This window comes from Haliotis rubra, unplaced genomic scaffold (genome assembly GCF_003918875.1).
Source record: "Haliotis rubra isolate DU_JTF1 unplaced genomic scaffold, ASM391887v1 Scf295, whole genome shotgun sequence".
NCBI classification, from domain to species: Eukaryota; Metazoa; Mollusca; class Gastropoda; order Lepetellida; family Haliotidae; genus Haliotis; species Haliotis rubra.
In genome coordinates, this window is record NW_025766963.1 from 885,608 (window position 1) to 899,094 (window position 13,487).

Consider the following 13,487-nt stretch of genomic DNA (forward strand, 5'->3'; position numbering starts at 1 on the left):
CACTGACACGAGTACGACAGATTTTTCGAGGAAACTTTGTTTCATGCAACGTATATGCATAAATGTGACATATGACCAGTCCGAAACATTCTGACAATCTGCTGGTTGTTATTTTCTTTTTGTTTTCATTGTGTATGAGTTTGTGTCAGTCATGGCATCACGCTTTGAGAAACTATACTATGTTGTGATGATTCTAGGAAATCATTGGACTACACCTATTTTATTTAACTATTGCTTGCTACGATACCTCTCCCATGCAGGTTCTAAAACTAATGAGCAAGTGTATGCAACAAGTAGGTGAACGGATATAGTGTAAAATCTGAGATAGGCTTTGTTTACATTTCAAACAAGTGGTCCTATCCCAGCTCGGCATCTGATATATTTCGTTCACAATGATACAATTTTTAAACTTATCCTGTCTCACGGTATGCACCTCTCTTCTTCTTCTATGACCATGTGTGGAAAAACTTGCTGTAGGCTAAGTTGAATCAAAACTTCCTGGCCTCTGACCACCTGACCTCTGACCACCTGATCTCTGCCCCCACTCCGATAGCAGTACCTATCAATCATCTCAATAAGCATGCAGATCGCACAGATGATCACGTGACGTTCTGTGCCTCTTTCTGTCATTCTCTTTCTTGTCGCTACACCGAGTGGACGTGTGTTGTTCTCTCAGTTAGACATTATTTGATTGTCAATATGGGAAATAAATCGAATTGAAGTTCTTCTAAGAAACGCAAACTTTGTGGTCAGTGCAGCAGCAACTTTTCCCCTGCTGATGTGTGTGGATTGTATAGGCTGTTGTAGTTGGTCACATCGGTGTTCTGTTTGTTCACACTTGAATGATGATGTTTTTCTGAATATCGATGGGTTGCATCTAGACATAGATTGGCTGAGATCGGGGTACAATTGCTGAAGGTCCTTCAGCTTCTAAGTGTGCTAAATCGGAACGCCGTTCGATGAGAGCAGTTCGTCGATCTAATCACCGTCCCCGGACAAAGATTTTTTTAGAGGTGGCCTCAGACTCCTACTTGAGTGAGTATCTCCGTCGTCTCTTTCGTCCTCAAACGTCTAGTCCCGTCTCCAGACAAGTTTTATCTCCTCCGAGAGTGGTAGTGCTAACAACCTCTGTGGCACAGTCTCGGCCATCTCCCTTGGTGACAATTTACAGACTCCTAGTTTGCCTCAGGTGGTTGTTTCCAGTGCGCCGCTTTGGTTGAGTGCTCCACCCCCCTCTGCTATGGTGGGTGCACTTGGTGAAAGCGTTCACTCTCATGCGGCGAGTGCAGTCAATTCGGGGCTTTCAACCACAGGGATCAGTTCGGCGCTTCCACCTATGCGCCGCTTGCTTCCAATGCGGCGCTTTGTTCCAGTTGGGCGCTCTCATATCTTCCTGTGGTGACATCAGGCATGACGGCAGTATCCAGTGCGGCGCTTTCAACATCTTTCCCGTTCCTTGTACTACCTGTCTCTGAACCACCGCCTAGTTCCAGTGCGCTGCTTACTACCAGAGCGGCACTTGCTGTCCATTCATCACTTTGTACCAATGTGTCGCTCTCACAAAGGGAAGCAGAAACCAGTGCATCGTTTCACTTCAGTTCACCGCTCTCGTTCCGTCCTACTCATTAGCCCTGTGTGGCGCATTCGATTGGATCAACACTTCAGCCCAGTGTGCCTTTTCGATTAGATCAACGCTTCAGACCAGTGTTCCGTTTTTGATTGGAACAACGATTCAACTTAGTGAACTGTGTTTTGATTGGAACACCTTTCAGTCCAGTACATCATTACTGTACGTATGGTACAACGTTCTAGAAGAATGCACCGGTCCCGATTGACTCAGTGCTTTAGATCGTGAATGCGGCCGAACCAGATCACAGTATCGAACCAGATCACCTCTTGGATCCAGATCATCGAACCAACCTAGATTTCAGAATCGATCCTGATCGCCGTCCCATACCAGATCGCCGCTCCAACAGTATTTGCCAATCCGACAGTGTTTGCTGAACTGTCAGCATTTGCCGAATCAACTGGTTACCTCTATGCGCATACTGTCATCATGACATGTTTACTAGTTCGCACACTACGGTACCTACAGTGACTTTGTCTACTGCAGTTCTACTTCAATACTTTTTCCAACGTTGGCGTTGATACCTCATTTCTACAGTTTTTACCGGTGTTCAGCTTGGCTTCGGGGTTACGCTTCCTGTTTCTACGGTGTCTATGAAAAGGCAGAGCGCTCACTCAAATGCACCGCTTTCATTCAGTTCGGCGCTCCAGAGCGCACCTTGGGTTTTCATTAGCTCATCTCTACACACCATTGCTTTCAGTCCAGTGCGACTCTTTGTCCCATTGCGCTGCTTTCATTCACTTTCTGGTTATCTACTAGTGTGTCGATCGTATTCAGAGTGCCGCTTACTCCAGTGCGCTGTTCTCTTATGTATCAACGCTTCCATCCAGTTCGACGCTTTCTTATGTATCAACACTTCAAAAATGCCTTATAATGTGAAAATGACAAATTAGCTGTGACGTAAACCTGGAACCCTACGTTGCTTGTCAAAGTCAAAATCGCCTTGGCATCTTGGCTGGAATCACTGTGATGGCTGAGAGCTTGATTATCTCTGTACTTAAAGCCAAGATTAGACATGAATTTTTGTTACAATACACTAGGTCACACTTAGGGCACGTATGTGAAACATGATTCACGTTGGCAATCTATAAAATGTCTAGACGTTATAGTCATGTTATATATTCACTGTAAGTATAACCAAATCGTGTGCTTTTTCTTAAGTTTCAAAATGCATACAAATATGATAATAAACTAATTAGGATTATTAGACAAAATATAAAGATGTACATTGACTTCGTTAATTTTCAGTCCTAATATTTTGTACCACTGGCAGATGGTCAAACTTCAAAATGTTTTCATTTGTTATCATAATAATGAAGATGGAAATATTATCGATTGAAAAAGATTTCATCTTTGTTGATCAATCTATACTTATTCTATCAATTTTACATGCGGGTGGCGCAGCAGAGGTCACGAAACCAGTCAAGATTTCTGGGATATCATCCGGGTACTCACGGGAGAAAAACAATGACAAAAGCAACAACCAGTCCACGGAAATTGCTCTGGATCAGTGTCCCTTTAAGATCAGGGCTCATTTGATCAGGAGATATAGCAGTGGGTGCTTAACTAAATTCTTTGTGTATATATACATGGAAAAAGTATTACAACATATATGATCTTTAACCCCCATATAGCCTATATGCATATCATAATTATGTTTGTATGATTATTTTGATCCTTCATAATAGGGTTGGGTATTGCCAAAATATTCATATTGCGATATGTGTTGTCATATTGCAATATGTATTGTAATATATTGTGAAAGTGTAACACATGGTTTAGCTCTTTCAACACCAGTCAACCAGAGACTTTTACTGCCATGACACCAAGTTCCCAGAAGTCATAAATGAAGCCTTTAATGTTTATCAAGGAAAATATCAGCTTGTAAAACATTATAGCAACTACATGTCATGCACCATTTGAAAGGTCTAATCCTACTATATTTATATATGAAAGGTATTTTTCATCATAGTATTCAAATAATACAACAACAATTTAAATAAGTTAATTTTTAATGAGGGTGTTTTCCCTTTGTAGCATGTCATAATATCCACTTACCATTTTCTTTTGTGTTTTCATTTTTACGTTATCTGAAAATTATTTTTAAAAGATTTCTGAAATATTATGTATGGTCTTTTAAATCCCAATAACAGTGTCTTTCTGCTCAGTAAGGTGATGCAACGGTGGACAGACAAAAGCCCCGCAGGACCGAAGCCCCAAATTATGTTTTCTCAAGGTGGTCTGAGTAGGAAGTTGGTCTTGAGGAGGAGGTTGGTCTTGAGAAGGGTAGTCAAAAATTGGGTTTGACAAGGATTAATTAAGACACTTAAATGTTGTTTTTTTCTCTACTATCTGTCGTCATCAGTCAGCGGTCATGCCCCCAGAGCCATCATCTCTAGCAGATCTTCAGATCCAAGGCCTTTTCTTATCCATGACTCTGATCATCTGGAATGTGCACCAGGCAGCTATTGACGGGGGAAGCAAGACAAATAACATTTGTGAATCCTGGAATAGTGGAGGCTGCAAAACCTGTGTATGGACTAAAATCATAAATGTAAAAACTGTTCCAGAGTTTCTTGAGAATGTTGGACACACTGTAACATTGGGATAAGATGTGGCAAGTGCTGTATTAAGAAAATATTCTCAGATTGGATAGGGCTATGCTGATTTGTTTGTGATTTGATGTGACAAGTAATGCTGCTCAGAAAATATGTGTTCAAATGCTCTGATTGGATAGGGCTATGTTGATTTTTTATATTAAAATGTAAATGAATCTTGTTAAATCTGAATTGTTTTCGTATATATTATCATATGGAGCTTTTGTCTGAGATGTCTGGGGCTTTTGCCCAAAAGGGCTTTTGTCCGAGGGGCTTTTGTCTGTGGTGCTTTGGTCCTGCTGGTCTTTTGTTAGGCAATCGATGCAACAGAGGGAAATACTTCTGTTTTCGAGGGTTTTATGAATAACTGGAGTTTGTTAGCACTTTACTGGATAAATATTGGTGTCTAATGATGCTTTTTCGCCACAGACTGCTATCAGGATCGTGATTGGTCAAAATCATGCACGTGACCTGAGGCAACCAATCATATTACAGCAATACTGTCCTTGTAAATGAAAACTTTTGGATTTTGACCAAAGTTTTCTGTAAGATCATGCTATTCTGAACGTGTCACGCACAAAATCACCACCTATACATATATTATGGAACTTAGTGGACGTATCGAGCTAGGTTATGACCTGTGACATATATTTTTGCATTAAACATCGTGTCCAAGCGTGAAGTTCATGGCGACCAACGCTGGGATGTCACTTGACTTACATTACATGATAGCACACAAAAAGATGGAAATACAGTGGAAACTGCCTAAGTAAAGACCGCTTAACTAAACAGACCGGATAAGTAAACACTATTCTTTGGTCCCGGCAAATTTCTTCATTAATTATCACTGTTAGAGTCGGGTTAACTAAACTCGGTTAAGTAAACAATACCGCTTAACTAAACATCTTCTCACTGTCCCTGGAAGTAAATTACTTAACAAAAGAGACCGGATAACTAAATTAGTGATTACCACATAATCCGACATGAGGGGCACATGTCAGTCTCCAGCTACTTACTTACAGCTCGCTGGCGTCATGCAGTTGACAATACACTGACAACTGGAAGCCAGCCCTGATAAGTTGTTCATTGTTTTATGTAGCTTATGAGTATCAGTGAGTAGACCAATCAGCATTTTTTTCAGGTAAACTGATGCATCATTTCAAATGACACTTCCCTACTACAAATACTCAGTATTTGACCCAAAGTGAGTTTATTCAATTTACATGATGAATGACTTGAAGCAGGCCGCCATTACGGTCATGTGACAAGTAATAAAAGCTGAAATCTAGCGGTGAAAATCTTAATAAGTTCAATTGCAAAAAATGCTTGTTTACTTAACACAAATGTTATCGTATAAAACAGAGGGACAAATTGTATCGTCAGTCTATTCTGGCAAAATGTCTGAGCAATCTCACAAAGGACCTACCTTGACTGGGGGGGATACTGAGGTCGGATCATTCTGTATACATATACATGTACATGCATATGGTTGTGATTTTCAGGTTTTGATAAGTTTGGATAAGTAAAATACCTGATAAGTAAACAATTTTGGCAAGTCCCTTTAAATTTTCCTTATCAGGTTTCCACTGGAGTAACTTATAATGTGTATGTTCGACAACTTTTATGAATACTGTTGTTGACTTTATTCTTTAGTTTATTCAATGAGTTCAGTTGTTTGCTCTTTGACAATTTTGATGTGGACCCGTAGCCGAAGCATGTGCCCGAGAATATTTTTTTCAATAACATTGCGAAAAATAATTCTCATTCTGTCGATAATATATGTTCATTTGAAATGTAATAAGTGTTTTCAGACATTGTGAAAAGTGATAGATTAATAAATGAATCGTATATTAGGTAGTTTCCTAAAATTATATATAATTTTGCTGTCCCTACTGTATGCCTCAGTGTATGGGACTCTTGGCTGGTTTTCTGGCCTGCAGTGTAAAATGGGTTAACTAATGACTATTTTCCTTTCTTTTGCAACAGTGAGTGAGTGAGTTTAGTTTTACGCCGCTTTTAGCAATATTCAAGCAATATCATGGCGGGCGACACCAGAAATGAGCTTCACACATTGTGCCCATCTGGGGAATCGAACCCGGGTCTTCAGAGTGACGAGCAAACGCCTTAACCACTAGGCTACCCCACCATCCCCTTTTGAAACAGTGCCACTGGCCACTGTCAGGACTCGTATGTGATTGACCAACCACCATTCTCAAAACTATCAATGTATCAGAATATAAAGGAAATGCAAATGTTATTAGTATATTTTACTACATCACGAAAATTACCAATCTTGGTCACGGAAATTGCCGATCGTATTGGGTGAACCGGTTCATGAAAAGTGTACCGCAATATATCGTATTGCAAAGTTCGAATTGCAATATACCGGTTAACCGGTGTTATCGCCCACCCCTACCTCATACATTACACTATACATTGACTTTAGGTAAATAATATTAGTGAGCACTGCTTGCCAACAAGATGATGTCCTATGGAGGAAATTGAAGATTTGGATCAATTCTCACTGCTGGTATTCAGAACAATTAGGTGCCAGAGTATTCAGAGTTTGAATAATGATGTTTTAACCATGCTGTGTGTGCCTCTCAAGAACCTCATGTTGTGTTAGGAAAGGCCAACAATGACAAGTTAATAGAGTGTATTTGGATGCTACAGTAATTAATGATATCATACAACTTTTCATATTTTCTGATCTGCTCTCATTTGAATTTCTATTTCTAAAATTCCAAGGATATTTGTTTTGGTTTTGATAACTGATTCCCTATTAAAAAATAATGATGTTTTCACCTTGTCTGTATGATATGACATGTTCACTTCTCTCCATTACAGGAAGAAGTGGAAGAAAACTACCAAAGGTTACTTGTTGAAAATACAAGATTAGAGGCAGAATTGAAACATGAAAAACAACAATCAGAGATGTTGCACCAAGACCTACAGGATTCACAGAAGGTACTGAATCTGTTGTATGTGGCAATGAGTAGTGAAGAATTTGTTTACTTCACAAGGTCCAAAGGTCCAAGTGAGTATATGGTATAGTGTGTTGTCTGTTGTATCTCCATCTGCCATTGGGAGCACCTTTAGAATACAGCACCACAACTTCTCTTAGGTCTCTGAGGTCGCAAGCCAATTAAAACAAGCAACTAGTTTTGTGAGACTCCATCGGATGTGATCCTACAACCATCAGATTGTTAGCCCAACTGAGCTACATACACACTGTTACAATTTGTGTAAATTTATCTAGTCATTTCTGAGACATTATGGAAATGAATGCAAACAGTCGAATGGGTTGCCGAAAATTATGAAGGTTATGGGTAAACTTGTGTCTCATGATATTTTTTACCATATCCAGCATTACTCTTTAATGCATTTACTGCTTTCTTTTGACAAGACGAAGCTGTGTGAGGGAAATGCTGAGGAGATGGTTGTTCCAACTGAGCAAGCCACCATTGCCATCGCATTGCACGTTCTACATGGATCCAACTTGGATACTTCCTTACTGTTTTAGCAGAAAATGGCGCCTCAGCTGACAACTCTCTACACATCTTGGAAATGCAGCATTTCTCAGGCGGATTGTGCACCTATCCTGACGGCAACACCTCAAGCACACTCGGTAACTCTGTTACCTACAGCACAACCAGCAACTTTTCTGCCTGCAGCGCCACTGTTGATCCTGGTGCCCCATTCATCTCTATTGCTGCCAGCACCCACGATGCTTATACAGAATATTCCTATTACCATGGCGTCTCCAACACTCTTGGCGCCTGACCCTGAATACTTGGCACCTGACCCTGAGTACTTGGCACCCTCGGCACTTACCGTATCAGCTCCACCCATGGTTACAGGGAGCGCCTCGACCTCTAGGGCTACTTTGTATTGAGATTCGACTTCACCAGCTGCAGCTTCTAGACATTTAAAGAAATCCACACAGAGAGAAAGAAACACAGACACAGGTCTAGGAGTCGTTTGCTGGCCCAGAGGGCTTACGATTACTACTCAGACTCATTGGAGGATGCCTTTGTACCGATTTATAAGGACTCTTTGCTGGAAAAGAACACTCACTTAAGTCTTCAGCAGGTTCCTGATTGGATGGCAGATAGACTATCCTCTATGGCTCCCTCTCCAGCTCTGCGGATCGACAAGGGGGACACTATTTGGACTGGATCACTGCGCTTGACGAGGACTTTGCCAGGCTATCCCTTACTCCATCAATTATGGCACCACACTTAAGGAAGGAAGATTTTCCTATCCATGCCATTGAGGCAGCAGATGTGCCACACACTTGATGAGGATTTAAAACGTATGACAGGCTCATCTAAACCTGACAATGCCTGACAATTGTTTAGCTTTTTTTGGAGACAGAAATTCGCTGTTCCCTCAAACCACTGTTAGCGTTGGCTTCCTCTTTGAGAGCGATTAGTCAGGGCTTATCAGAAAGCAATCCAAATCACATAGACCATCTGCGCACCATAATGACTTTCCAACAGAGGCAGATTCAGCATATGAGTAATCACCTGAGGGTGGCATTGGTGGAAATCACATCGACAAGACGACTGTGATATTAGGCTCTCTTGGAATGAGACTTGGAATTCAAATGACGTTTCCAACGCCAACCGTGGTCTGCCTCCTCTCTCTTGATGATGAAGTTTCCAACACACACTCACGCATCTCAGCCTATGCCTGAGATGAGACGGCGCTCAAGGCCCTGCAACAAGTATCAAAGAATTTGGCACTAAGACTTCCAAGGGCAGGAAACTATCAACCCTGGCGCAAGACCCTCAAGACTCAGACCAACCAGCCCTTTCAGGGTAGAAGCCATGAGAGAGGGAGGCAATCTGGGAATTACCAGCCCCGCTGAGACAAGAGCAGAGGGAGGAAACAGGGGGCAAGCAATTAAGTGCTGAACCACAACAATTGGGAACTCCCACCCCCAGTCATTCAGATCACAGACATGTTTATCTTTAATGGTATCCATTACCATCACCTGGTGGGAGACTTGGCTGATAATGGAAGAACTGGCTCTTGCTGGGAGACCCGTTCATCACCAACATCTGCTGTCGGGGCTGTCGACTCTCACTGATAGTCCACCGTTAACAATATCACCCTGGAGGAATGTCCATCCACACAACCAACATCAAATCTTATTGGACAATATAAACATATTGCTACACAAGAGAGCCATAGAGATAGTTCAAGGGCCGACATTGACACCAGGATTTTACTCTCCAGTGTTTCTGCTTCCTAAGCAGGGACTCGGACAAGTTCCGAATGATCCACAATCTGTCTCTGTTCAATAAACATTATCTGCAACGTCCACCTCATTTCCACCAGACAATGTTGAGACTGCTTAGGACCAGAATTAGTGCCCACAATTACCTGACCAGTCTCAACCTACAGGACGCATACTTGCATGTACCTATCCACCCCAGCGATATGCGATTCCTCATCTTTATCTTTAATGGTATCCATTACCAATGTCCAGTACTCACATTTGGAATTTCTACAGCCCTGTGGCTTTTCACGTGATTAACGAAGCCAATAGCAACGTACCTACACCTGATGAACGTTCAATCCGAGTCATACAACAATGATTGTCTCCAAAGTCATCAGGATCCAGCAACCCTTGTCCTTCACCTGGACTTGAAATTCCTCATCCAGCATATTCTGGGCTGCAGAAACATCCTAGCGGACGACCTTTCCAGACCAGACAGGATAGCTCCCACGGAATGGAAACTCCACCCAGAGGTGTTCAATGTTGCATGTCACCTTCTAGGCCTTCCAAACATAAACTTGATTGCCACCAACCAGAACTTCCAGATCCAAACCTACATATCTCTGGTTCCGGATCCACAAGCACAGGCAGTAGACGCTCCCAGCGTACCTTGGGGAAAACACTTGTACACTTTTCCACCACTGGTACTTCTTCCCAAGGTACTTCGAAAGATCAGAGTGATTCACCACCTCTCTGATTTTGATTGCGCCCTGGTGGCCGACGAAGAGTTGCAAACAGGATCCCACCACTGCATTTCACCAATTCTTGGGTGAATTTCTTCTGTTTCTTCTCAGTAAAAGACACCTCAAGGGCAGTACCGTTACAACCTATTTGGTAGCCCTTAACTCGGTGTTAGCAATTCTGAAAGACCAGAAAATTACTAAGATTCCAGAATTACAAGCATTTGCTATGCTTCTTCAGACTTGAGGACCAGAAGACCAAGTTAAGACCACCTGTTTGAGACCTGAACGTGGTACTTAGGTTGGTGCGGAAGGCGCAGTTTGAGCCTCTACATGCCATCTCCTTCTACAACTTCACCAAGAAGACAGCTTTCCTCCTTGCATTGGCCACAGCAGCAAGGGTGAGCAAGCTACACACTTTCGTAACATTGTCGAAAGAGGTGTTCAATTATCTCATTACTGTAATCTGATTGAATACAAATGTTTTACACAATGCTCATGTAAATTGCATAGAAAACTGACAATTCAAATCAACATGAAACTTTCAACAGCTTGAACACAAATGCTTGAAATGCTTATTTCTGGCTATGTCTAAAGATTTTTTTAATTACCAACTTACTGTGTTTTGTAACAAACATAGTAAAAGATTTCATTGTTCGACGTTTGGTTTTACGCCGCTTTTAGCAATATTCCAGCAACATCACGTCGGGGGACACCAGAAATGGGCTTCACACATTGTACCCATGTGGGGATTCAAACCCGGATCTTCGGCGTGATGAGCCAACGCTTTAACCACTGGACTACCCCATTCATTGTTGTAATAACACTAACATGTATATATACTCGATGCAATGGCTCAACTTATCACTCTATATTCGATTAGGTAACATTATCAACTTTAGATTATGGAAAATAACTAGTTACAATTCAGTAAGCTTTAAATTAGTAAGTTAATTTATGTCTAATCTATTCAAGCTTGGATGTATAATTATTTGTGTTTATACATTATATTTCATTATATGAAACATGACAACGTAATAATACCTAAAAAGTAAATTGAAACTATTCAATTGTGTTCGAATTCTTTGTATGTCCTTGAAATTTTGTATATTGTTTCTTATTTATTAGGAAGTTGAAGAAAATATAATCTTCAGTAACCTCTAAACCATTACATCTAATTCAATCAATGTGCATAAGAAGTATTTTAGTATCCATTCCCAATGAAGAGTACCAGACACTTACCTCTGTAAAAACATCATAATCCCCTTTCTCGCCGACATGTGTTCATTTGCCAAACACTGTATAAGCCTATGATAATGATTAGCAATTGCTATCAAAACACTTTAAATACTTCTTCTGATTGACACTAAAGGTAGCATCCCTTGTAAGAAAAGCTAATATTTGCTCAGTACTACTAAATTGGTTGAAATAATAGGTACAGTGCGATTTTTAAAAGTAACGACACCAATGTGCGTCTCTCGCTGAATAAGAGGTGCTTTCTGTTGTTGCACATGTGTGTCTCTCGCTGTGAGGAGTTAATTAATTTGTCGCACATGTGCATCTCTTGATCTTAATGAGTTAAGAAGGACAGTGAAAGTGGAAGTGAAATATTTTATAAAATGATACCATGATAAACTGTTATTTTGTACATATTTTAATGATTAAGAAGGGAAGTGGAAGTGAAATATTTTATAAAATGATTTGTACATATGATATGTATGTATAACATGAACATGAACGTCTTGTGGTTGTTGCCTTCTTCTGAGATTAGGGTTCTTGTATAAACACTCAAACCCATTGTTGCAAATGTCCACCCTTTTCGCACGAAGGCGAAAACGTAAAATGGCCCATGTCTTTACATGCCCCAAGAAGTCGCCTTCCTGCGAAGACACCAAATGTACATGTGGTGGTTTCCTTTCTACCTCATCCCCGGGGAGGTAGATATGCTTATCATGGAGGCGAGTTGAGCACCATAGACTTGTGTTTCGTTACAAGGATGAGGCCGACTTTCGGAAGCTAGCCAAGACAGCTAAGACTCTTCCTCTTGTGCCGCTTCCTTCATCAGGCCAACATTGCCTTGTTGGATGCTATTGCTGATGCACTAGGTGATGATGCTGCCATCAAGTTCATGGACTGAGTAACAATAACATGGGTGGAGGAGCAGCACTGGTCCAAACAAGTTTGGAATCATTTTGCCAATGATGGACATCTTACTAATAACCTGGCTGGCACTTTAAGTTACAGCTCCCTTACAAAATACCATCCAAATGTGTATGACTTTATGAAACTGGTGATGAAAGAAGAGTCTGTGACATGGGTGAAGTTGACACAGCAAAATGGACATCGGCATGATATTAAAATACCTGATTTGCCTAAATATTGGAATTCTGCATCGGACTACTTGGATTAGAATATCAAAATATCTGTATTGTCTTCCCTTCATTCTGTAAAATGGACTGTTCCAACTACCCACATTACCTAATTATAAAACTCATCCAAGTATGACATACCCACATCACCTAATTGTACTTTGGTACCTTGTGGGGAGAAATTAGGAGATCTGGAGGACACCTTTTAATGAGCCTAAGCTGAAGTGTTTGTTTAATGTTTTTCTTATATAGGTGATGACATGTTTACCTTATAAATTAAATCATGGCGATTTATCAAACAGTGTAGACAGTTTTTGTCTCAATGAAAAGTGTGTCTAAAAGACGAGTCTTTTTTAACTCAGGCTAGATTTATCAAGAAATATCTTTTAAACTATGTAGTCATATCTTACATCGACTCGATAGTTATGTGGTTCACTATTGTAAATAATGAAGTTTATGATGTTAAATCAGTGGTGCATTCTCCGTGTTGTTCAGGTGTTGAGGCGAATCGTACAATTTTAACAAAATGAAAAGGCCATCTTTGAACATAAATCTGTTTACTTGTGTGAAACAGACCCTGACCCTGTCACAGCCTACAACGATCTTAACTACTTCAGAATGGTCCAGACCAATTGTAAGTTTTGGTTGTAGCTTACAATGATCTTAACTACTTCAGAATGGTCCAGACCAATTGTAAGTTTTGGTTGTAGCTTACAATTATCTTAGCCTACAATTGTTTTGTGCAAGTGAATGGCAATTGGATCTTACTTGCCACGCTTCTTTTTCTTCAGGTCTTACTTAACTCATCTCTTCACTTGGATCTTACTTACCTCACCTTTCCTCGCTTGGATCTTACTTACCTCACCTCTCCATGCTTGGATCTTACCTTGCTTTTCTTCACTTGAATATTACTTACCTTGCTTCTCT

At 40.7% G+C, this 13,487-nt stretch overlaps 1 protein-coding gene across 1 annotated transcript in view; it reads left to right on the forward strand.

Moving 5' to 3' along the window:
- Nucleotides 1-13,487, forward strand: part of LOC124282195 (ankyrin repeat domain-containing protein 26-like) — an 895,780-nt gene that overhangs the window by 649,538 nt on the left and 232,755 nt on the right. The window contains exon 35 of the mRNA XM_046718159.1: nucleotides 7,072-7,191. Within this exon, the coding sequence (XP_046574115.1) occupies nucleotides 7,072-7,191 (120 nt within the window). The remainder of the gene's footprint in view (nucleotides 1-7,071; nucleotides 7,192-13,487) is intronic.